Source organism: Neoarius graeffei, chromosome 25, assembly GCF_027579695.1.
Source record: "Neoarius graeffei isolate fNeoGra1 chromosome 25, fNeoGra1.pri, whole genome shotgun sequence".
In the NCBI taxonomy this organism is placed as follows: domain Eukaryota; kingdom Metazoa; phylum Chordata; class Actinopteri; order Siluriformes; family Ariidae; genus Neoarius; species Neoarius graeffei.
Window position 1 is genome coordinate 32,152,149 of NC_083593.1, and position 25,324 is coordinate 32,177,472.

General features: G+C 43.1%; 2 protein-coding genes across 2 annotated transcripts in view; one reads left to right on the forward strand and one right to left on the reverse strand.

The window, feature by feature from the left end:
* Nucleotides 1–17: 17 nt before the first annotated feature.
* On the forward strand, nucleotides 18–23,425 carry c25h17orf49 (chromosome 25 C17orf49 homolog). Its single transcript, XM_060908686.1, has 6 exons — nucleotides 18–263; nucleotides 345–439; nucleotides 11,798–11,899; nucleotides 13,933–14,141; nucleotides 14,243–14,344; nucleotides 22,536–23,425. Exons 1-6 carry the CDS (start codon nucleotides 243–245, stop codon nucleotides 22,598–22,600), a joined length of 594 nt encoding a protein of 197 aa, XP_060764669.1. The 5' UTR covers nucleotides 18–242; the 3' UTR covers nucleotides 22,601–23,425.
* LOC132873293 (P2R1A-PPP2R2A-interacting phosphatase regulator 1) overlaps nucleotides 23,078–25,324 on the reverse strand; it is a 29,580-nt gene continuing 27,333 nt past the window's right edge. Inside the window, exon 9 of the mRNA XM_060908685.1 lies at nucleotides 23,078–25,277. Coding sequence (XP_060764668.1) covers nucleotides 25,166–25,277 — 112 coding nt within the window. The 3' untranslated portion in view covers nucleotides 23,078–25,165. The remainder of the gene's footprint in view (nucleotides 25,278–25,324) is intronic.

Consider the following 25,324-nt stretch of genomic DNA (forward strand, 5'->3'; position numbering starts at 1 on the left):
TAGAGCAGCCACTGGTGCATTGTGGGATTGTAGCTTTAGCAACTGTGCTAGCAGAGTAGAGAAAATAACATTTTAGTGTTATGACTGTCACAGTTCACTCATTTTAAAAGAAAAAAGTGCGTAATAATTACACTTTACTCTGGTTAGTAAGTAACTGGATGTAGTTAGTGAGCTGGAGAAGTACAGCAGCAGTAAGGTTAGGTAGCTAGTTAACTGTTATTGTGTTAGTAAACTTTGTTAGAATGACTTCGTCTTCAGCAAAGGTGAGACCGTGAACCTGTTTGTTATAAATGGCGGATATAAGTTGTAATTGAGATTAAAAACCCTGTATGTGCTGTAAATAGGTGGGTGAAATCTTCTCGGCGGCTGGCGCTGCCTTCACTAAATTAGGTGAACTGACCATGCAACTGCATCCTGTAGCCGATTCATCTCCTGCAGGGTAAGAGGCAATTCTTCACGTCTGTCTGTATATGGAGCTGTCTATATCTGTGTTTTGTTTCTGTGTAGCCGTCTGTCTCTATATATCTGTGTCTGTCTCTATATCTGTCTGTGTGTGTAGCCGTCTGTCTCTATATCTGTCTGTCTGTGTGTGTAGCCGTCTGTCTCTATGTCTGTCTGTCTGTGTGTGTAGCCGTCTGTCTCTATGTCTGTCTGTGTGTGTAGCCGTCTGTCTCTATGTCTGTCTGTCTGTGTAGCCGTCTGTCTCTATATCTGTCTGTCTGTCTCTATGTCTGTGTGTCTAGCCGTCTGTCTCTGTATGTCTGTGTGTCTAGCCGTCTGTCTCTGTATGTCTGTGTGTCTAGCCGTCTGTATGTCTGTGTGTCTAGCCGTCTGTCTGTCTGTGTGTCTAGCCGCCTGTCTCTGTCTGTCTGTGTGTCTAGCCGCCTGTCTGTCTGTGTGTCTAGCCGCCTGTCTCTGTCTGTCTGTGTGTCTAGCCGCCTGTCTCTGTCTGTCTGTGTGTCTAGCCGCCTGTCTCTGTCTGTCTGTGTGTCTAGCCGCCTGTCTCTGTCTGTCTGTGTGTCTAGCCGCCTGTCTCTGTCTGTCTGTGTGTCTAGCCGCCTGTCTCTGTATGTCTGTGTGTCTAGCCGTCTGTCTCTGTATGTCTGTGTGTCTAGCCGTCTGTATGTCTGTGTGTCTAGCCGTCTGTCTGTCTGTGTGTCTAGCCGCCTGTCTCTGTCTGTCTGTGTGTCTAGCCGCCTGTCTGTCTGTGTGTCTAGCCGCCTGTCTCTGTCTGTCTGTGTGTCTAGCCGCCTGTCTCTGTCTGTCTGTGTGTCTAGCCGCCTGTCTCTGTCTGTCTGTGTGTCTAGCCGCCTGTCTCTGTCTGTCTGTGTGTCTAGCCGCCTGTCTCTGTCTGTCTGTGTGTCTAGCCGCCTGTCTCTGTCTGTCTGTGTGTCTAGCCGCCTGTCTCTGTCTGTCTGTGTGTCTAGCCGCCTGTCTCTGTCTGTCTGTGTGTCTAGCCGCCTGTCTCTGTCTGTCTGTGTGTCTAGCCGCCTGTCTCTGTCTGTCTGTGTGTCTAGCCGCCTGTCTCTGTCTGTCTGTGTGTCTAGCCGCCTGTCTCTGTCTGTCTGTGTGTCTAGCCGCCTGTCTCTGTCTGTCTGTGTGTCTAGCCGCCTGTCTCTGTCTGTCTGTGTGTCTAGCCGCCTGTCTCTGTCTGTCTGTGTGTCTAGCCGCCTGTCTCTGTCTGTCTGTGTGTCTAGCCGCCTGTCTCTGTCTGTCTGTGTGTCTAGCCGCCTGTCTCTGTCTGTCTGTGTGTCTAGCCGCCTGTCTCTGTCTGTCTGTGTGTCTAGCCGCCTGTCTCTGTCTGTCTGTGTGTCTAGCCGCCTGTCTCTGTCTGTCTGTGTGTCTAGCCGCCTGTCTCTGTCTGTCTGTGTGTCTAGCCGCCTGTCTCTGTCTGTCTGTGTGTCTAGCCGCCTGTCTCTGTCTGTCTGTGTGTCTAGCCGCCTGTCTCTGTCTGTCTGTGTGTCTAGCCGCCTGTCTCTGTCTGTCTGTGTGTCTAGCCGCCTGTCTCTGTCTGTCTGTGTGTCTAGCCGCCTGTCTCTGTCTGTCTGTGTGTCTAGCCGCCTGTCTCTGTCTGTCTGTGTGTCTAGCCGCCTGTCTCTGTCTGTCTGTGTGTCTAGCCGCCTGTCTCTGTCTGTCTGTGTGTCTAGCCGCCTGTCTCTGTCTGTCTGTGTGTCTAGCCGCCTGTCTCTGTCTGTCTGTGTGTCTAGCCGCCTGTCTCTGTCTGTCTGTGTGTCTAGCCGCCTGTCTCTGTCTGTCTGTGTGTCTAGCCGCCTGTCTCTGTCTGTCTGTGTGTCTAGCCGCCTGTCTCTGTCTGTCTGTGTGTCTAGCCGCCTGTCTCTGTCTGTCTGTGTGTCTAGCCGCCTGTCTCTGTCTGTCTGTGTGTCTAGCCGCCTGTCTCTGTCTGTCTGTGTGTCTAGCCGCCTGTCTCTGTCTGTCTGTGTGTCTAGCCGCCTGTCTCTGTCTGTCTGTGTGTCTAGCCGCCTGTCTCTGTCTGTCTGTGTGTCTAGCCGCCTGTCTCTGTCTGTCTGTGTGTCTAGCCGCCTGTCTCTGTCTGTCTGTGTGTCTAGCCGCCTGTCTCTGTCTGTCTGTGTGTCTAGCCGCCTGTCTCTGTCTGTCTGTGTGTCTAGCCGCCTGTCTCTGTCTGTCTGTGTGTCTAGCCGCCTGTCTCTGTCTGTCTGTGTGTCTAGCCGCCTGTCTCTGTCTGTCTGTGTGTCTAGCCGCCTGTCTCTGTCTGTCTGTGTGTCTAGCCGCCTGTCTCTGTCTGTCTGTGTGTCTAGCCGCCTGTCTCTGTCTGTCTGTGTGTCTAGCCGCCTGTCTCTGTCTGTCTGTGTGTCTAGCCGCCTGTCTCTGTCTGTCTGTGTGTCTAGCCGCCTGTCTCTGTCTGTCTGTGTGTCTAGCCGCCTGTCTCTGTCTGTCTGTGTGTCTAGCCGCCTGTCTCTGTCTGTCTGTGTGTCTAGCCGCCTGTCTCTGTCTGTCTGTGTGTCTAGCCGCCTGTCTCTGTCTGTCTGTGTGTCTAGCCGCCTGTCTCTGTCTGTCTGTGTGTCTAGCCGCCTGTCTCTGTCTGTCTGTGTGTCTAGCCGCCTGTCTCTGTCTGTCTGTGTGTCTAGCCGCCTGTCTCTGTCTGTCTGTGTGTCTAGCCGCCTGTCTCTGTCTGTCTGTGTGTCTAGCCGCCTGTCTCTGTCTGTCTGTGTGTCTAGCCGCCTGTCTCTGTCTGTCTGTGTGTCTAGCCGCCTGTCTCTGTCTGTCTGTGTGTCTAGCCGCCTGTCTCTGTCTGTCTGTGTGTCTAGCCGCCTGTCTCTGTCTGTCTGTGTGTCTAGCCGCCTGTCTCTGTCTGTCTGTGTGTCTAGCCGCCTGTCTCTGTCTGTCTGTGTGTCTAGCCGCCTGTCTCTGTCTGTCTGTGTGTCTAGCCGCCTGTCTCTGTCTGTCTGTGTGTCTAGCCGCCTGTCTCTGTCTGTCTGTGTGTCTAGCCGCCTGTCTCTGTCTGTCTGTGTGTCTAGCCGCCTGTCTCTGTCTGTCTGTGTGTCTAGCCGCCTGTCTCTGTCTGTCTGTGTGTCTAGCCGCCTGTCTCTGTCTGTCTGTGTGTCTAGCCGCCTGTCTCTGTCTGTCTGTGTGTCTAGCCGCCTGTCTCTGTCTGTCTGTGTGTCTAGCCGCCTGTCTCTGTCTGTCTGTGTGTCTAGCCGCCTGTCTCTGTCTGTCTGTGTGTCTAGCCGCCTGTCTCTGTCTGTCTGTGTGTCTAGCCGCCTGTCTCTGTCTGTCTGTGTGTCTAGCCGCCTGTCTCTGTCTGTCTGTGTGTCTAGCCGCCTGTCTCTGTCTGTCTGTGTGTCTAGCCGCCTGTCTCTGTCTGTCTGTGTGTCTAGCCGCCTGTCTCTGTCTGTCTGTGTGTCTAGCCGCCTGTCTCTGTCTGTCTGTGTGTCTAGCCGCCTGTCTCTGTCTGTCTGTGTGTCTAGCCGCCTGTCTCTGTCTGTCTGTGTGTCTAGCCGCCTGTCTCTGTCTGTCTGTGTGTCTAGCCGCCTGTCTCTGTCTGTCTGTGTGTCTAGCCGCCTGTCTCTGTCTGTCTGTGTGTCTAGCCGCCTGTCTCTGTCTGTCTGTGTGTCTAGCCGCCTGTCTCTGTCTGTCTGTGTGTCTAGCCGCCTGTCTCTGTCTGTCTGTGTGTCTAGCCGCCTGTCTCTGTCTGTCTGTGTGTCTAGCCGCCTGTCTCTGTCTGTCTGTGTGTCTAGCCGCCTGTCTCTGTCTGTCTGTGTGTCTAGCCGCCTGTCTCTGTCTGTCTGTGTGTCTAGCCGCCTGTCTCTGTCTGTCTGTGTGTCTAGCCGCCTGTCTCTGTCTGTCTGTGTGTCTAGCCGCCTGTCTCTGTCTGTCTGTGTGTCTAGCCGCCTGTCTCTGTCTGTCTGTGTGTCTAGCCGCCTGTCTCTGTCTGTCTGTGTGTCTAGCCGCCTGTCTCTGTCTGTCTGTGTGTCTAGCCGCCTGTCTCTGTCTGTCTGTGTGTCTAGCCGCCTGTCTCTGTCTGTCTGTGTGTCTAGCCGCCTGTCTCTGTCTGTCTGTGTGTCTAGCCGCCTGTCTCTGTCTGTCTGTGTGTCTAGCCGCCTGTCTCTGTCTGTCTGTGTGTCTAGCCGCCTGTCTCTGTCTGTCTGTGTGTCTAGCCGCCTGTCTCTGTCTGTCTGTGTGTCTAGCCGCCTGTCTCTGTCTGTCTGTGTGTCTAGCCGCCTGTCTCTGTCTGTCTGTGTGTCTAGCCGCCTGTCTCTGTCTGTCTGTGTGTCTAGCCGCCTGTCTCTGTCTGTCTGTGTGTCTAGCCGCCTGTCTCTGTCTGTCTGTGTGTCTAGCCGCCTGTCTCTGTCTGTCTGTGTGTCTAGCCGCCTGTCTCTGTCTGTCTGTGTGTCTAGCCGCCTGTCTCTGTCTGTCTGTGTGTCTAGCCGCCTGTCTCTGTCTGTCTGTGTGTCTAGCCGCCTGTCTCTGTCTGTCTGTGTGTCTAGCCGCCTGTCTCTGTCTGTCTGTGTGTCTAGCCGCCTGTCTCTGTCTGTCTGTGTGTCTAGCCGCCTGTCTCTGTCTGTCTGTGTGTCTAGCCGCCTGTCTCTGTCTGTCTGTGTGTCTAGCCGCCTGTCTCTGTCTGTCTGTGTGTCTAGCCGCCTGTCTCTGTCTGTCTGTGTGTCTAGCCGCCTGTCTCTGTCTGTCTGTGTGTCTAGCCGCCTGTCTCTGTCTGTCTGTGTGTCTAGCCGCCTGTCTCTGTCTGTCTGTGTGTCTAGCCGCCTGTCTCTGTCTGTCTGTGTGTCTAGCCGCCTGTCTCTGTCTGTCTGTGTGTCTAGCCGCCTGTCTCTGTCTGTCTGTGTGTCTAGCCGCCTGTCTCTGTCTGTCTGTGTGTCTAGCCGCCTGTCTCTGTCTGTCTGTGTGTCTAGCCGCCTGTCTCTGTCTGTCTGTGTGTCTAGCCGCCTGTCTCTGTCTGTCTGTGTGTCTAGCCGCCTGTCTCTGTCTGTCTGTGTGTCTAGCCGCCTGTCTCTGTCTGTCTGTGTGTCTAGCCGCCTGTCTCTGTCTGTCTGTGTGTCTACCGCCTGTCTCTGTCTGTCTGTGTGTCTAGCCGCCTGTCTCTGTCTGTCTGTGTGTCTAGCCGCCTGTCTCTGTCTGTCTGTGTGTCTAGCCGCCTGTCTCTGTCTGTCTGTGTGTCTAGCCGCCTGTCTCTGTCTGTCTGTGTGTCTAGCCGCCTGTCTCTGTCTGTCTGTGTGTCTAGCCGCCTGTCTCTGTCTGTCTGTGTGTCTAGCCGCCTGTCTCTGTCTGTCTGTGTGTCTAGCCGCCTGTCTCTGTCTGTCTGTGTGTCTAGCCGCCTGTCTCTGTCTGTCTGTGTGTCTAGCCGCCTGTCTCTGTCTGTCTGTGTGTCTAGCCGTCCTGTCTCTGTCTGTCTGTGTGTCTAGCCGTCTGTCTCTGTCTGTCTGTGTGTCTAGCCGCCTGTCTCTGTCTGTCTGTGTGTCTAGCCGTCTGTCTCTGTCTGTCTGTGTGTCTAGCCGTCTGTCTCTGTCTGTCTGTGTGTCTAGCCGTCTGTCTCTGTCTGTCTGTGTGTCTAGCCGCCTGTCTCTGTCTGTCTGTGTGTCTAGCCGCTGTCTCTGTCTGTCTGTGTGTCTAGCCGCCTGTCTCTGTCTGTCTGTGTGTCTAGCCGCCTGTCTCTGTCTGTCTGTGTGTCTAGCCGCCTGTCTCTGTATCTGTCTGTCTGTGTGTCTAGCCGCCTGTCTCTGTCATCTGTCTGTCTGTGTGTCTAGCCGCCTGTCTCTGTATCTGTCTGTCTGTGTGTCTAGCCGCCTGTCTCTGTATCTGTCTGTCTGTGTGTCTAGCCGCCTGTCTCTGTATCTGTCTGTCTGTGTGTCTAGCCGTCTGTCTCTGTATCTGTCTGTCTGTGTGTCTAGCCGTCTGTCTCTGTATCTGTCTGTCTGTGTGTCTAGCCGTCTGTCTCTATATATCTGTGTCTGTCTCAAAAAATTTGAATATTGTGAAAAAGTTCAATATTTTCCATCAGTTATTTAAGAAAGTGAAAATGTTATATATTATAGACTCATTACACATAAACTAAAATGTTTCAAGCATTTTTCTATTTTAATTTTAATCAGTATGGCATACAGTACAAAAACATAAAAAAACCCATCTCAAAATATTAGAATATTTCATTTTGAGTTTGAGTAAAACAGTATGAACACAGTGTATCTCTCGGTCTAGTTCAGTACACACAACCACAATCATGGGGAAGACTGCTGACTTGACTGTTGTCCAGAAGATGATCACTGATGCCCTCCACAAGGAGGGTAAGCCACAAAAGGTCATTGCTGAAAAGGGTGGCTGGAAAAGGTGCACAAGCAACAGGGATGGCCGCAGTCTTGAGAGGATTGTCAAGAAAAGTTGATTCAAGAACTTGGGAGAGCTTCACAAGGAGTGGACTGAGGCTGGTGTCAGTGTATCAAGACCCATCACGAACGGACATTTTCAAGAAAGGGGATACAACTTTGGCATTCCTAATATCAAGCTACTCCTGAGCCAGAGACAATGTCAGAAGTGTCTTATCTGGGCTAAGGAGAGAAAGAAATGGACTGTTGCTCAGTGGTCCAAAGTCCTCTTTTCAGATGAAAGTACATTTTGCATTTAATTTGGAAATCACGGTTCTAGAGTCTGGAGGAAGAGTGGAGAGGCACAGAATCCAAGGTGTTTGAAGCCCAGTGTGAAGTTTCCACAGTCTGATGATTTGGGGTGCCATGTCATCTGCTGGTGTTGGTCCACTGTATTTTATCAAGTCCAAAGTCAACACAGCCATCTACCAGGAGATTTTAGAGCACTTCATGCTTCCATCTGCTGACGAGCTTTTTGGAGATGCTGATTTCCTTTTCCAGCAGGACTTAGCACCTACCCACAGTGCCAAAACTACTACCAAATGGTTTGCTGACCATGATATTACTGTGTTTGATTGGCCAGCCAACTTGCCTGACCTGAACCCCATAGAGAATCTATGGGGTATTGTCAAGAGGAAGATGAGAAACACCCGACCCAAAAATACAGATACGCTGAAGGCCACTATTAAAGCAACCTGGGCTTCAATAACACCTCAGCAGTGCCACAGACTGATCAACTCCATGCCACACCGCATTGATACAGTAATTCATGGTAAAGGAGCCCCAACCAAGTATTGAGTGTATAAATGAATATACTTTTCAGAAGTTGGACATTTCTGTATTGTAAATCCTTTTTTTGATTGATCTTAGGGAATATTCTAATAATTTGAGATACTGGATTTCTGATTTTCATGAGCTATAAGCCATAATCATCAAAATTAAAACAAAAAAGGCTTTAAATATTTCCCTTTACATGTAATGAATATGGAATATATGAAAGTTTACCTTTTTGAATTAAATTATGGAAAAAAAGGAACTTTTTCATGGCATTCTAATTTTTTTGAGATGCACTAGTATATCTGTGTCTGTCTGTGTAGCCGTCTATCTCTATATATCTGTGTCTGTCTGTGCCGCCGTCTGTCTCTATATATCTGTGTCTGTCTGTGCCGCCGTCTGTCTCTATATATCTGTGTCTGTCTGTGCCGCCGTCTGTCTCTATATATCTGTGTCTGTCTGTGCCGCCGTCTGTCTCTATATATCTGTGTCTGTCTGTGCCGCCGTCTGTCTCTATATATCTGTGTCTGTCTGTGCCGCCGTCTGTCTCTATATATCTGTGTCTGTCTGTGCCGCCGTCTGTCTCTATATATCTGTGTCTGTCTGTGCCGCCGTCTGTCTCTATATATCTGTGTCTGTCTGTGCCGCCGGCTGTCTCTATATATCTGTGTCTGTCTGTGCTGCCGGCTGTCTCTAAATATGAGTCTGTCTGTCTCTATATATACACTGAGTGCAGAATTATTAGGCAAGTGAGTATTTTGACCACAACATCCTTTTAATGCATGTTGTCCCACTCCAAGCTGTTTAGGCTTGAAAGCCTACTACCAATTAAGTATATCAGGTGCTGTGCATCTGTGTAATGAGAGGGGGTGTGGTCTAATGACATCAACACCCTATATCAGGTGTGCGTAATTATTAGGCAACCTCTTTTCCTCTGGCAAAATGGGTCAGAAGAGAGATCTGACAGACTTTGAAAAGTATAAAATTGTGAGATGTCTTGCAGACGGATGCAGCACTCTTGAAATTGCGAAGATGTTGAAACGTGATCACCGAACAATCAAGCGTTTCATTGCAAATAGTCAACAGGGTCGAAAGAAGCGTGTGGGGAAAAAAAAGGCGCAAAATAACTGCACATGATCTGCGGAAAATCAAGCGTGAAGCTAACAAGCAGCCATTAGCATCCAGTTCTGTCATATTCCAGAGTTGCAACATTCCTGGAGTGTCAAAGAGTACAAGGTGTGCAATACTGAGGGACATGGCCAAGGTAAGGAAGGCTGAAAAACGACCACCACTGAGTAAGGCACACAAGATAAAACGTCAAGACTGGGCCAAGAAATATCTTAAGACTGATTTTTCTAAGGTGCTGTGGTCTGATGAGATGAGAGTGACTCTTGATGGGCCAGATGAATGGGCCTGTGGCTGGATCAGTAATGGGCACAGAGCTCCACTCCGACTCGGACGCCAGCAAGGTGGAGGTGGAGTACTGCTATGGGCTGGTATCATCAAAGACGAGCTTGTTGGACCTTTTCGAGTTGAGGATGGACTCAAACTCAACTCCCAGACCTACTGCCAGTTCCTGGAAGAAACCTTCAAGCAGTGGTATAGGAAAAAGTCAGCATCTTTCAAGAAGAACATGATTTTCATGCAGGATAACGCTCCATCTCATGCGTCCAAATACTCCACTGCGTGGCTAGCCAGTAAAGGTCTGAAAGGTGAAAAAAAAAATGACATGGCCCCCTTGTTCACCTGACCTAAACCCCATAGAGAACCTGTGGTCCATTATAAAACGTGAGGTCTACAAAGAGGGAAAACAGTACACCTCTCTGAACAGCGTCTGGGAGGCCGTGGTTGCTGCTGCACACAATGTTGGTCGTGAACAGATAAAGAAATTGACAGAATCTATGGATGGAAGGCTTTTGAGCGTCCTCATGAAGAAGGGTGGCTATATTGGTCACTGATTTTGTTTTTGTTTTGTGTTTGAATGTCAGATATGTTTATTTGCAAATCTGGAGTTGTCATATCAGTGTACCTGGTGAAAATAAATAAGTGAAATGGCTACATATTTGGTTTTTATTAAGTTGCCTAATAATTCTGCACAGTGAAAGTTACCTGAACACATACATATTCTCCTAAAATGGCCAAAACTAAAAACACCCCACTCTAACTTCCATACATATTCAGCTTTGATATTTATGAGTCTTTTTGTTTGATTGAGAACATAGTTGTTGTTCAATAATAAAACTAATCCTCAAAAATACAACTTGCCTAATAATTCTGCACTCCGTGTATATCTGTGTCTGTGCCGCCGTTTGTCTCCATATATATCTGTGTCTGTCTGTGTAGCCGTCTGTCTCTATATATATCTGTGTCTGTCTGTGTAGCCGTCTGTCTCTATATATATCTGTGTCTGTCTTTGTAGCCGTCTGTCTCTATATATATCTGTGTCTGTCTTTGTAGCCGTCTGTCTCTATATATATCTGTGTCTGTCTGTGCCGCCGTCTGTCTCTATATATCTGTGTCTGTCTGTGCCGCCGTCTGTCTCTATATATATCTGTGTCTGTCTGTGTAGCCGTCTGTCTCTATATATATCTGTGTCTGTCTTTGTAGCCGTCTGTCTCTATATATATCTGTGTCTGTCTTTGTAGCCGTCTGTCTCTATATATATCTGTGTCTGTCTGTGTAGCCGTCTGTCTCTATATATATCTGTGTCTGTCTTTGTAGCCGTCTGTCTCTATATATATCTGTGTCTGTCTTTGTAGCCGTCTGTCTCTATATATATCTGTGTCTGTCTTTGTAGCTGTCTTGTACTGTGCAAAAGTCTTCAGCACATGCAAATAAATGCTGTTGAGCAAAGATGCCTTTGAAAATAATTTAATTAAACCAGCAGTAAACAATAATAAATGAAACTAAGTCAGTATTTGGTGTGACGACCTTTTGCTTTAAAAAAAAAAAAAAAAAAAAGGTAGTTTCAGGTCCAGTTTGTGCAGTTTCATCGAGAAATTATCTGGTAAGTTTTACTGAGCATCTTGCAGAACCAGACATGGCTCTTCTGGAGACTTTGACTGTCACACTTCCTTCCTATTTTTAATTTTTTGCACCAAAACCCAGTAGCCTTCATTATGTTTTCTTTTTTAATCTGAAAAGTGCTCTCTCATGCTACTTTTTTACTGACATATTTACTTTAAGTATTATTATTATTATTATTATGTTGTCCTCCTCTGATTCCTCGTTTTAATTTGAAAGAATCAACCTGCAGTCATCATGCTGAGATTAATTTGTTCAGGGGTGCATTAGACATCCATTTTTGTTTAGGTAGTTGCAATGAATAATTATCTAAAGGGGAAAATCCCACCTGAAACATTTTGTATATCAATATTTAGAATGAATGAATGAATGTAATCTTCTGATGAACTTTCATCAACACGTTGGTCTGTTTTCACTTTGGTTAAGTTTCCTACATTACACACTATTTGACTTCCTGCAAATGGTGGAGGATTTAGCCCTTACTTCATTTCCACATAAGGAGAGCAATGCAGCAATGCTTTCATCCTTTGGGTCTGTCCAGCTCTGTCCTCGGCTGTACACTTTTTTCAAACACATCAGCTATAAAGCTTCAGCTTTCATGCTAATACCACCATCATGCATCATCTTGTAAATCTGTAGCCAAGCCGAGTCTCTGCCCTAAGCTCACACAGCTAGGTGTCCTGTAGCTACAATGCATTCTGGGACTTTGAGGTCAACAACTGCTGTCTCCACTACTCCTCGATCTATGAATCTATTGATTTATTGTGACATTAACATGTCTCAGAAAAATGGTGAGAAAAGAAGTGCTTGTTCTCTTGGGTTTTCTCCTATTAATTTTTCAAAATTTTCTTGTATTAAATGTTGTAAATGCCCTAGCAACATCCTCCTGTGATGTCAGAACATCATCTCGAACAAGCACGAACTTCTCACAGAAAAATTGAAAATGCATCACTGACCAACAAATGAACATCCGGAGTCGTTAGATGCATCACCGATATTTCAATATAAGCACACTTAATGTTTCAGGGTGGACTTTTCCTTTCACTTTCTGGTATTCTGCCAGTCCACTGAAAGGTTGTTAGCAGGTATTTTCCTGGGCAATACTTGGATCGCTGCTTATCCCCTGTTTCAACACTTCTGCCTAGCGCCAAATGGACAGAGACTGAAATTGAGATGCTGCGTTCAGCTGTGAGCCGCTTTGGTGATGATCTGAACAATATCAGCTCTGTCATTAAAGAACGCACAGTGTAAGTTTGAACCCACTCATATTCTGTTCTGTCTGCAGCCATGTTGATTTAATATATGAATGTACAGGACCAGTCAAAAGTTTGTACACTCCTACTCATTCGTAAGTTTTTCTGTATTTTGATTATTTTCTACCTTGTAGAATAATACTGAAGACATCAGAACTGTGAAATAACACATATGGAATTATGTGGTAAAAAAAAATTTAAAAATACAAATTTTATTTATTTATTAATTAGTGTGTGTGTTTCATATTTTAGATTCTTCAAAGTAGCCCCCATTTACCTTGATGACGCTTTACACACTATTGGCATTATCTTAAGCAGCTTCATGGGGTAGTAACTGGAATGCTTTTCAATTAACCGGTGTGCCTCGTCAAAAGTTAATTAGTGCAATTTTCTTGCCTTCTTAATGTGTTTGAGATTAAATAGTAAATAATAAATACAGTAAATATGCCTATTTCACAACTGTAGTAATCCATATGATGTCAAGAACCGCTCAACTAAGTAAAGAGAAACAACATCCATCATTATTTTGACATGAAATGACTTAATTAATAAAAATAATTAAAAAAAAAGCATTGAATTAGGTGTGTCCAAGCTTTCGATTGGTTGTGTGTGTGTGTGTATACGCACGCTTGTTATACCACTGCACTCAATTCCCACTTCCACATGGGCGTCCATATCAACAGATTCGAGAACGTGTATGTTAAAGGAACAGTCCACCGTACTTCCATAATGAAATATGTTCTTCTCTGAATTGAGACGAGCTGATCCGTACCTCTCCGAGCTTTGTGCGACCTCCCAGTCAGTCAGACGCGCTGTCACTCCTGTTAGCAATGTAGCTAGGCTCAGCATGGCCAATGGTATTTTTTGGGGCTGTAGTTAGATGCGACCAAACTCTTCCACGTTTTTCCTGTTTACATAGGTTTATATGACCAGTGACATGAAACAAAGTTCAGTTACACAAATTGAAACGTAGCGATTTTCTATGCTATGGAAAGTCCGCACTATAATGACAGGCGTACTAACACCTTCTGCGCGCTTCGACAGCGCATCGATACCTTCACTCCTGTTTTCCCCCTCTCCCCCGCCCCCCTGACTAGACTGTGTTCCAAGGAGTGCAGGCTACTTCTCTTGGTGGTCATGTTGGTTGTATTGATGGAAGTTAGGGGGGGCGGGGGAGAGAAAAAAAAAAACAGGAGTGAAGGTATCGATGCGCTGTCGAAACGCGCAGAAGGTGTTAGTACGCCTGTCATTATAGTGCGGACTTTCCATAGCATAGAAAATCGCTACATTTCAATTTGTGTAACTGAACTTGTTTCATATCACTGGTCATATAAACCTATGTAAACAGGAAAAACGCGGAAGAGTTTGGTCGCATCTAACTACAGCCCCAAAAAATACCATTGGCCATACTGAGCCTAGCTACATTGCTAACAGGAGTGACAGCGCATCTGACTGACTGGGAGGTCGCACAAAGCTCGGAGAGGTACGGAGCAGCTCGTCTCAATTCAGAGAAGAACATATTTCATTATGGAAGTACGGTGGACTGTTCCTTTAAGGTGATGAGCTTTCTGTAAGGAAAGGTTTATTTAGCATTTATTAAAGGAGTCTCCGGTGTCATTGATTTGTATCAATCAGAGGGAAAGCTGTAACTTCAATTTCTAGACACAGGAACATCTACAGGACGGTTACTCACTAGCATGATAGACTGGATTTTTAAAAAATTTTTTGTCTTAAGTTTCAAGAGAGAAAAAATAGAGGCTAGTGAAGCAACAATGTTTAGCAAATGTTCCGCATGACTATAAATGGATTAAAAAGTAAGATATGTTGCCGTTTCATAAATTTAAAAAAAAAATGTAAGTGTTGGCAAATTGCTGTGGAATAAAACACTTCGGAAAAGAATCAGCTTTGGGCTGGGGCCGTTAACTCCAGCACGCCTGGTTGTGATTTGTTCCTGACATCAGCACATGACGTCATAAAAATGCCTCCTGATTAACTGATGATGGATTTTTAATCTATTGCTCTTGCAGTGCCCAGATTAAGACCACAGTAAAGAGGAAGCTCTACGAGGACAACAGAGTCCCACTCCCGTCAGAGCCACCCCTAAAGACTGTGAAGAAAAGCACCGTTGCCATGGCAGCACCTCCGGCATCCGTGCCTCCAGCCTCACAAGTAGTGACAGCGGGATTGCAGCGTGTTGCTTCTTTGTCACACACAAATAAAAAGCCAAAAACCTCAGGTGATCAGTGTACAAACGGTTTTAAGCACATTGGTTCAAATGAAGTGTCTTGATTCCTCACCAATAAAACCAGCAGTTAACTGAATGATCCTTTGCATCAGATGTGACACTCAGTGCCCTGAACGACTCGGATGTCAACAGTGATTTGGTGGATATGGAAGGATTAGGAGAGGGTTCGACCAAAAAAAACAATTTCGATCAAGGTAAGTCTAAGCCCCATGTCTGTCCGATGGAATGGATAGAATTTTCTGATGATTGAATGTTTATTAAAGTGTATGTAATGCTTTAAAATGAATATATATCATTAGTAAAGCAGGGGGAAATATTAATTATTTGTTATTTTATTATCAAACACAAAACTATCGATAAATCACGGCTTCTGGATCCTGGAAAAAGGCAGCCTTGCCTCAGGGCTAATCTCGCACGACGTCACGCGTGGAACCCCGGTTATCTGGGTCATTTCAGTTCATCTGACTCCGTGCTTGTTTACTCGCTGAAATTAGATATTGTTGTTGGAATCTTACAAAAATAACATTAGGAAAGTGCTGCGTTGTGTTTGGATGTTCAAATTCATATACAACAGGACATTCGGTTCATGAATTTCCGAGAAATGACACTAATCTAAAGCAACAGTGGGTGAGGTTTGTGCAAACGAAGCGGGCAGATTTTGTGTCGCCTACTAATAATAAATCTGACTCATCAAGTGTTCATCACCACCAGAACGACCTCATGGGAATTATTGGAGCAAAAAGAAACCCATTTATTTAATCAATGACAATTGGACAGTTTGTCGATTCCCCTATGATCTCTCTCTCTCTCACACACGCAGTGCACCAGACGCAGGATTATGAGCAACAGTTACACGCTCACGACATCCGATCTGGTCGTATCTGATGCACTTTAACAGGAAGAAAAATGCATGCGCAATCATCATTAATTATTAACTGAAACGTGTTAAATGCTCTCAGATTGCAATATTGCAAGACTCGATTTGTTTTTAGTTTTGTTCAGGAAAACATGATGAAAGGTAACCACTGCGTTCTGCACATCTCTCGATCTCTCCATCTCGCATGCGCTACAGAGGAAGACTGTCATGAACTGGGCGATCTGGCAGTTTCTTGTCTTGGGGGCTCAAAAAGAGAACCATTTACCCCGGAATATCCTTGATGATCATCTGCCCCTTCATCCGACATACAGTGGTGCTTGAAAGTTTGTGAACTCTTTAGAATTTTCTATATTTCTGCATAAATATGACCTAAAACATCATCAGATTCTCACACAAGTCCTAAAAGTAGATAAAGAGAACCTAGTTAAACAACTGAGACAAAAATATTATACTTGGCCATTTATTTATTGAGGAAAATGATCCAATATTACATATCTGTGAGTGGCAAAAGTATGTGAACCTCTAGGATTAGCAGTTAATTTGAAGGTGAAATTAGAGTCAGGTGTTTTCAATCAATGGGATGACAAATCAGGTGTGAGTGGGCACCCTGTTTTATTTAAAGAACAGGGATCTATCAAAGTCTGATCTTCACAACACATGTTTGTGGAAGTGTATCATGGCACGAACAAAGGAGATTTCTGAGGACCTCAGAAAAGGTGTTGTTGATGCTCATCAGGCTGGAAAAGGTTACAAAACCATCTCTAAAGAGTTTGGACTCCACCAATCCACAGTCAGACAGATTGTGTACAAATGGAGGAAATTCAAGACCATTGTTACCCTCCCCAGGAGTGGTCAACCAACAAAGATCACTCCAAGAACAAGGCGTGTAATAGTCAGCGAGGTCACAAAGGACCCCAGAGTAACTTCTAAGCAACTGAAGGCCTCTCTCACATTGGCTAATGTTAATGTTCATGAGTCCACCATCAGGAGAACACTGAACAACAATGGTGTGCATGGCAGGGTTGCAAGGAGAAAGCCACTACTCTCCAAAAAGAACATTGCTGCTTGTCTGCAGTTTGCTGAAGATCACGTGGACAAGCCAGAAGGCTACTTGAAAAATGTTTTGTGGATGGATGAGACCAAAATAGAACTTTTTGGTTTAAACGAGAAGCGTTATGTTTGGAGAAAGGAAAACGCTGCATTCCAGCATAAGAACCTTATCCCATCTGTGAAACATGGTGGTGGTAGTATCATGGTTTGGGCCTGTTTTGCTGCATCTGGGCCAAGACAGCTTGCCATCATTGATTGGAACAATGAATTCTGAATTATACCAGCGAATTCTAAAGGAAAATGTCAGGACATCTGTCCATGAACTGAATCTCAAGAGAAAGTTAGTCATGCAGCAAGACAACGACCCTAAGCACACAAGTCGTTCTACCAAAGAATGGTTAAAGAAGAATAAAGTTAATGTTTTGGAATGGCCAAGTCAAAGTCCTGACCTTAATCCAATCGAAATGTTGTGGAAGGACCTGAAGTGAGCAGTTCATGTGAGGAAACCCACCAACATTCCAGAATTGAAGCTGTTCTGTATGGAGGAATGGGCTAAAATTCCTCCAACCAGTGTGCAGGACTGATCAACAGTTACCAGAAATGTTTAGTTGCAGTTATTGCCGCACAAGGGGGTCACACCAGATACTGAAAGCAAAAGTTCACATACTTTTGCCACTCACAGATATGTAATATTGGATCATTTTCCTCAATAAATAAATGACCAAGTATAATATTTTTGTCTCATTTGTTTAACTGGGTTCTCTTTATCTACTTTTAGGACTTGTGTGAAAATCTGATGATGTTTTTGGTCATATTTATGCAGAAATATAGAAAATTCTAAAGGGTTCACAAACTTTCAAGCACCACTGTATAAGAATCCCAATCACTATCAGAATTCTCTCCAAAACGTGATTCCGTATCGAGACTGGTCTAACCACTGCTGCGCACATGAACGAAATTGATACCTGAATTGTTACACGTGTGACGTCACGCACCCCTTTGGGATCTTCCAGTTCAGTCTCGGCAGATTCTGTGAAAATCGGCTGATCGTACTGATTTTTCCATCCATTTATGGCCTTTTGGATCAGCTACGGTTCAAAAACACACGGTCAGTCAACATAATGATTGTTGCTTTGTACAAGGAAAAAAGTGGGGTTTAGCGGCGTTACATACATACACTTTTTTTAAAGTTGTGATCGGTGTAAAAGTGAATGATTGATTGCAGAGACTAAATAAATCATCTCCATGCTTTGTGTAAACGTAAATGGTGCTGTTGTAATGCATTGTGTGTGTACACTACCGTTCAAAAGTTTGGGGTCACTTTGAAATGTCCTTATTTTTGAAAGAAAAGCACTGTTCTTTTCAATGAAGATCACTTTAAACTAATCAGAAATCCACTCTATACATTGCTAATGTGGTAAATGACTATTCTAGCTAAATTCTACTAAATGTCTGGTTTTTGGTGCAATATCTCCATACATGTCAACCTTTGGTCAATCAAACCTGTATAACCAACCTCCAAAATCCGTATTTCCCTTATAAAATCCGTATAAGATGCAAATTAAAATAATTTACCTAAAATTTGAATGATAATTAACAATGATGTATCCCAGTTACTTTTTATTCAATATTAATAACAATAAACCTTCAGAATGAATACAAAGCTCCAATGTTTGACAAAAACACAAAGTGTTATCAGCGTAGTTACGAAAGAAATACTTCGTTGTTTGGAGACAGGTTTCACCGAGCGGCTATTATGCGCGAGACTTCATATTAGCCACAAAGTCAGGAAAATCTGTTCGTAAAATTACGTTATAATGACCAAATACAATGAAAAGTATTTTTCCAGTCTCACCTGTGAAAGGTAATCCCATGTGATCTCGTTTGGACGGTAAACCTATTGGTACAGTTAAACGCAGCACATGAATGAGGCATCTTTATTCTTGGGCGAGGATGACGTATGATTCTACGCAGAAGCCGGCGTCTGTGACTTCACGGTTGGCGGGATTCTCGCAGTGCGGTGTGCGCATGATCAAAAGTGGAACGAAGTCTCGCTACCACAACGCGCGATTTCATAAGACTCTTTACTGGCTGTCTGTGGTGTACAGTACGTTTGTAAATGTTATGCGCGCTTTTATCATCGTGGGAATTGATTATAGCTCTAAATAAATATTGAAGTTTTTTTTAAAGAATCCGTATAACTTTATTTATACGCCCGTATACTACGTTTATTGAATCAAATCTGTATAAAATACGGACATTCCGTATAGGTTGACATGTATGCATCTCCATAGGTGTATAGAGGCCCATTTCCAGCAACTATCACTCCAGTGTTCTAATGGTACAATGTGTTTGCTCATTGCCTCAGAAGGCTAATGGATGATTAGAAAACCCTTGTACAATCATGTTAGCACAGCTGAAAACAGTTTAGGGTGGTTCTCCACTATAGTTGCAAATTGGGATATGGACCTTGAGCAAACTGATAAGTTCATAAGGCAGAATTCTGGTAGCCAATTTTGGAGTTTTATCAAAGTATCTTCTTATTGCTCGATATGGCAAAGGTCAAGGTCATTTCAAGGTCAAGGTTGCCCTTGTCTCTGTCAGTACACAAACAGGTCTCTGAAATGCCTAATAAATCCATAATCTCTGACCAAAATCAAAATGTAATTGACCCCAATTACAAATCTGGGCCTTATTATAAATAATTCTATTTGAAAATGTATATTTATCACAATAGAACAATAAATATATGTATTAAAAGGGTGCAGCATTTGTGTACTGACAGCATGTTTGTGTACTGACGTTCAAAAATAAGACAACGAAGTTGATTATTTGAGCAGAACAGTAAAGATCAATCATTCAACCAGGTAGTAAGTACAGTAGGGGAAGCTGGAAGTAAAATTAACAGTTTGTAAACGGTGAGTACGGGGGGGGGAGGGGCAAATTCAAATTTTTAAGTCAGTACACAGACACTCTCAGAAATTGACTAGGCCTAATCAGAAAACCTTTAAAGATATCCTGGTAGGATACATGTACTAGGTATAGGCCTATATACTAGTAGGTTGACAAAAGGGATCGAGAGACATCAAACTGTCATCCTATCAAATTGGTCAATACACTAACACAATAGTCAGTACACAAACAGACCCCGGTGTTGGTGTATGGACTGTTAGTGTATGGACAAATAGTTCATCATCTGGTCAGCAGGGTGCAGATGTGTATATGATGCCTGTGCATTGTAGTCTAGTTGAAAGGTCTTCTAACTCACATTCATGGCACAAACATGTTTTCATGACAAAGCTGGGCCTACATCATTCTAGAAGTGTTAGTCTATTGACTGCTATTATAAATTCTGTTAAAAATTGCCATACAAACCTGAACAATGCTGGAAAACTACCACAATATGAAATTCAATGTTTCCCTCCCTTGAACTTGTGGGATTCCCACAATGCACTGCAGTCATCTCATTAGAATAGTTCTGTCCATTTTCCCCAGGTGTCTCTAGTAGTTAGTACTGTTAGTGTACTGACTTAATTACTTGGGACACCAAAAATCAATTTCTTGGCGGGAAAATTTCTGACTAGTATTGGAAATATTTTCAAAATGTGCTTTTCTTCATGCTGCATGGACAATATTGATCATATTTAAATGGGTGACACAAAATAATAACACCAATAAATATTTTTCAGCAAGGGTTTATTTTCCTTCTGGGATGTATGAGACGCATTTTGGACCCCCTTGGGTACTTCCAATGAAAAATTCTACCAACACTATTATATTTGAGTGGATAAAATTTAATATCAATTAATTTTTATAATCAATAGGAAAGCATATGAACACAGAGACCCTGATTTTATTTAAAGGCCTGGTCTCAGAATACTTGTTAAGTGAGGTGACACCAATTTGCAACTATAGTGGAGAACCACCCTTTAGCTCTTTAGAGAAGCTATAAAACTGACCTTCCTTTGAGCAGATTGAGTTTCTGGAGCATCACATTTGTGGGGTTGATTAAATGCTCAAAATGGCCAGAAAAATGTCTTGACTACATTTTCTATTCATTTTACAACTTATGGTGGTAAATAAAAGTGTGACTTTTCATGGAAAACACAAAATTGTCTGGGTGACCCCAAACTTTTGAACGGTAGCGTATGCTATTTATATACAAGACCAACAGTACCAGTAAAAAGTTTGGACACACTTTCTAATTCAATGTTTTTTCTTTATTTTTATGAAGTAAAAACACTTCACATCTTAAAGTAATGATGGATGTCGTTTCGCTTTACTCAGTTGAGCAGTTCTTGACATAATATGGATTATTACAGTTGTGGAATAGGGCTATTTACTGTTTACTGTTTGATCTCAAACGCATTAAGAAGGTAAGAACGTGCACTAATTACCTTTTGACGAGGCACCTGTTAACTGAAAAGCGTTCCAGGTGACGACCTCATGAAGCTGGTTAAGATAACGCCAATAGTGTATAAAGCGTCATCAAGGTAAACGGTGGCTACTTTGAAGAATCTAAAATATGAAACGCATTTCATTTTAACACTTTTTTTTTTTTTTTTTTTTACAATTATAATTCCATATATGTTCCATGTGTTATTTCATAGTTTTGATGTCTTCAGTATTGCTCTACAATATAGAAAATAATCAAAATACAGAAAAACCTATGAACGGGTAGGAGTATACAGACTGGTACTGTATGTTTACGAGTTATGGTTAAGCTTTGATTGAATATACTTCTACACGAAACAAAAGGTATTTTGAGTTTAACATCTACTGGGCCTGATTTATCCAGCTGAACATGAACAAATAAATCATTCACAGGAGAATTTACAAAAACGTTATTCATAAAAATCCAGTTAGTATGTGTAAGATTACATATAAGGAGACTTGGCAGTGTCAGCCTTGTTTTAGACTTCATACTGTATAATTGGTATGAGTTACTGCTATGCTACATGGCTGAAAGTATGTGGACACCTGACCATCACACCTATGTGGTTCTTCCTCAAACTGCTGCCAGGGTTCTCCAGAAAATCTGAAGTAGCCAGGTTTAAAAAAAAAAAAAGGAATTTGTGGCAGTGACTACAACGTGGCATGCCAAAGGCACGCTAATGTTTGGGGGGGTATACCCCCTCCTCCCAGAAAAATTTGAAATTTCCATGCCTTCTGGTGGCCTCTGGTGCATTCTTAGCTAATAAATTACTCACCATTTCCCTGTAAAATACTTGCAAAATATGTATGAAATTTCCCTCCAGATGTGTGTACATGCATGCTTGGCTTTCTCAGTCACCCTCTGTAGTACGCTGCCTGGCTCTGTAACATAACTACATGGTGAGCTTATTTGGTGCATGTATAATGTACTTGATGTGCTTCTGCTGTAGTATTATGAATTGTATAGTTTTAATTTCAGCATAAATATTTGCACACAATTATTTGCACTTGTACTTTATAAGTATAAAGCCTTAGCTAAGGGGCCAGACATCTCTATGGGAACTTGGGCACTCCGGGTAGCTTCTGGATATGAAAATAATTCTTAGACAGAGAATGATGAATCTTCTAATTATTTTCTTTAAGCTTACTTATCTTACTCATATACCTTCTAATCTAATAAATTGAGGAAGTCAAACTTGAATTCACACGACCTTATTAAAATTTTTATCGCATGGTCACGTGGTCCGGCTCAGCCGAGAATCAATCAACAAATATGGCGTCGCTTCTGGTCATGCTAGACTCAAATCGAATATAATTTCATAGTGAAATAATTGGATTTGCAGCAAATTATGGGCAGCGCAGACGATATAAATCGCGTGAACATATGAAAGGCAAGTTTGTTTTTTCCTGGGATCGAGTACCCGGTGCAGACTGTTCGTGTAGGTGGAGAAAACCGCCGGTCGTCAGCGCTTGCGGACATCCCTGTGCTGCTACAAATTTGGACTAAACATTCCAGCATGTGAGATCCATTTAGACATGGTTTGCCAGCGTTGAAGAACACGAGTGACCTGTACCAAACTCGAACCTCAGCCCCACCGAAAAGCTTTGGGATGAACTGGAACACGACTGCAGCCCAGGCCTCTTCAGCTGACATCAGTACCTGACCTCACTAAAGCTCTTGTGGCTGAATGAGTACAACTGAACACAGCTACGTTTCAACATTTAGTGGAAAGCCTTCTCAGAAGAGTGGAGGTTATTATAACAAGAAACGGGGAATAAATGTGGGACGACATGCTCAAAAAACACAGATGGGTGTGATTGTGATCGTGAGGTGTTCACAAACTTTTGGCCATATAATGTATCAGCTACGCGTGTGAATACAAAGAAAATCAGTGAAACTTTTGTCAGTCTGGCAGGAATCTTAGGTTTGGTTTGGGCTATGAAAACATTTATGCACAATGTTATTAAGGCTCATTGTCCCATGGAAAAATATAACTCTCTCTCTCTCTCGTTTTCTCACACAGAGTGTCTGAGTCTGGACTCCAGCTTGATAATGAACTCCAGTGACCTACCACTACTTTCCCGGTGAAACACATTTACTGAACTATTAGTGAAGTACCAGAAGACCAGTGCAAACCCACAGATGTGACATTCAGGCTAATAAACTTTGGTTTGTTTATGAACACCGGGAGAAGCAAACAGCGACATACTAATCAGATGTATTTCTGAATTTGCTAGATGTGTTTAGCTTAAGTCCTGACTGGCTTTGAACGTGTTTAAATATTTCCATGGAGTGGTTCAGATCACTGAGTAAAACTCTCAAGTGCTCTAGTTTTGCTTTTGTATTATATTTTTAAAAATATTTTTATTGTCAAAGAGGGATGTGACTGCTCCCGTAGAAGTTTTATTCATCGGGTCTTGACACAACGTATAATGAAACTTTAAAAAAAAAAAAATACAGTATCTTTATTTTCCTGATTGATATGTACAATGTCAGATACAAATTCTAAGGTGAACAGCATTTTGTATCTACTAGAAATGAGACATTACCAGGTACAGAATATGCTCAGAGGGAATGAATATACCTTTATATACCTCATTGCGTTATATTACAGTTCATAAAAATACATCTTCCTCTTCTGCTTGTTGTGACTACAACATATTTACATCTCCAACGCAAGAGGCAAGAGTTGTGTGTTTTGTTGGTTTGTTTGGGGGTTTTTTTTCCTCCTCATTTTATAGAATGCTCCATGTGCTTACAAAAATTTACCCAACTCCCAGCCTCGCATTCCAGCTTTGTAACAGTAACTAACACTTGTCCTTCATCCTTAAAAAAAAAAAAGGGCATAAGATGCGAATAGTGAGCCTCCCAATTAAGTGAGAGAAATAAAAGACAAGAATGTACAAATAAAAATATTGTTCAAGTGATGTCTGTACTTCAAAAAAACCAACTGTCCAAGTTATAGAAAAAATGCTTTCTAAACAAAACTGACCATCTGTGACTTTACATAAATAATACATTTACATTTAAATGATCAATATGTTCATTTAGGAAAGAATAAAGGAAAGAGAGAAGCCACAGAATGTGATGGGGGAGGGGAATGATTGAGTCTTTTCCTATTCCACGATGTACTTAAATTTATATTGCACAATCCTTTTCAAGACTCAACTTCGATCCACTGGTATTAATTTAAACATGTACAGCTGAAGACTTTGACAATATGTGCAAATGTCTTTGGAATTACTTTACAAGGCATTTCATTGTACCAGCAATAAAGCTAAAACAATGAGAAAGACAAGAACATTGAAAGAAATCTTTCACGAAAGATCCTTCTTATCGTTGCAAAGTGAAAAACGCTGCAGTTGAAAGATTAGGTCAGAATTTAGCTGCTGAGATGCTAGTTTGAAATGTAACATGGTCAAATAGTGACGTTTTCTAGTCAGTCAGTGTATGATGCACGTGATCCGTAACAGTCCTCCTCCTGCTCGCAGACTGCTCTGGAAAAGCATTAGTGCATTTGTCAGCAAAAAAGTCTCATCAGCAATACTGTACATCTGTTTATTTTTACAATACCCCTACCAAAACATGGAAAAATGATCCCACTTGTGTAATGCAATTTAAACTTACATTAATAATGTCTAACACTGTGCGGGGGGGAATCATCTATACAACTGTAATACAATTTGACAGTCAATTGGCTTGTGTAGCTTCAACTGTGTTCATTTCTCGACGACAAGCTTAGGGTCATACGGGTGCTTTTGCAACGTGAATGCAGCCTGAAAATAAACATGGCAACATTTTTTTTTTTACTTGTAAATGCTAGTTAAAACGTGTACCTGGTATATGATGCAAAATTTTCTGGGCGTGCTTTATACACACACACAAACGGCAATATTTGAGAAAATTGCTTCCATTGTTCTTCCTCTGTATCAGAAAAAAAAAACAATGAAGGCGCTTTAGAGCAGGCTGACATTCTGTTATTCCAAAGGCTGTTGAAAGTATATATAATATATATATAAATAAAATGCACAAAAACGACCTTTTAAAACATACACAGGGCACATGAACACATTTGTGGCCTGAAGTGTCTACTGATCGAAGGATATCTTCCTAATTATCTTCTTTTTTTTTTTAAAGTACTTTTTGGAAGACCTCAATGCTGTGGGTGAAATAAGAAAAGCACGTTCGGAGCCTGGTGAAAACTAAAGCCAGTGAAGCTAAAACTTGACGTCTCTGTGCATGCTCACAGGCAATCTTTATGTGTAAATGACAACTAGACTGTGCTCACTAAAACACTATCATGAACGTGACTGCTGAATGTAAATCCTGACACAATTTCACAAATGCAAGGTGCCCTGGTGCAAATGAACTATTAACAAGTCCGATGATACTGGGCAGCGCTGCAGCATTCCTGGTATCGACACGTTTTCATCTTCAGTCATACAACATAAAACCTTCCTCAAAAGTTCCCTCGGAAAGGTTTTTTTTTTTTTTTTCTGCAAATAATGTGGAACTAAATACATTCCTTAAAGCACCAAGTGGTGAGATGGAGAGCTGATCTCAGGACGAGATTCTGGACAGAATTCAGGACGTGACGAACGTAAAGACGGAAACGTTGTCCTTACTCTACTCTGCCAGTTGAACCGATGTGGTCTAGATGCTGGGGTGTTGGGATGTAAACGGCGAGGGAGGAGAAAGCGCGAGGTTCTGAGGGCTTGGACATACGGGGACAGCGCTTGGGGGAGAGTCCACTGACTGGGAAACACTGGAGGGACAAAACACAAAACGAACACGGGGCAGAAAAAGAGAGGA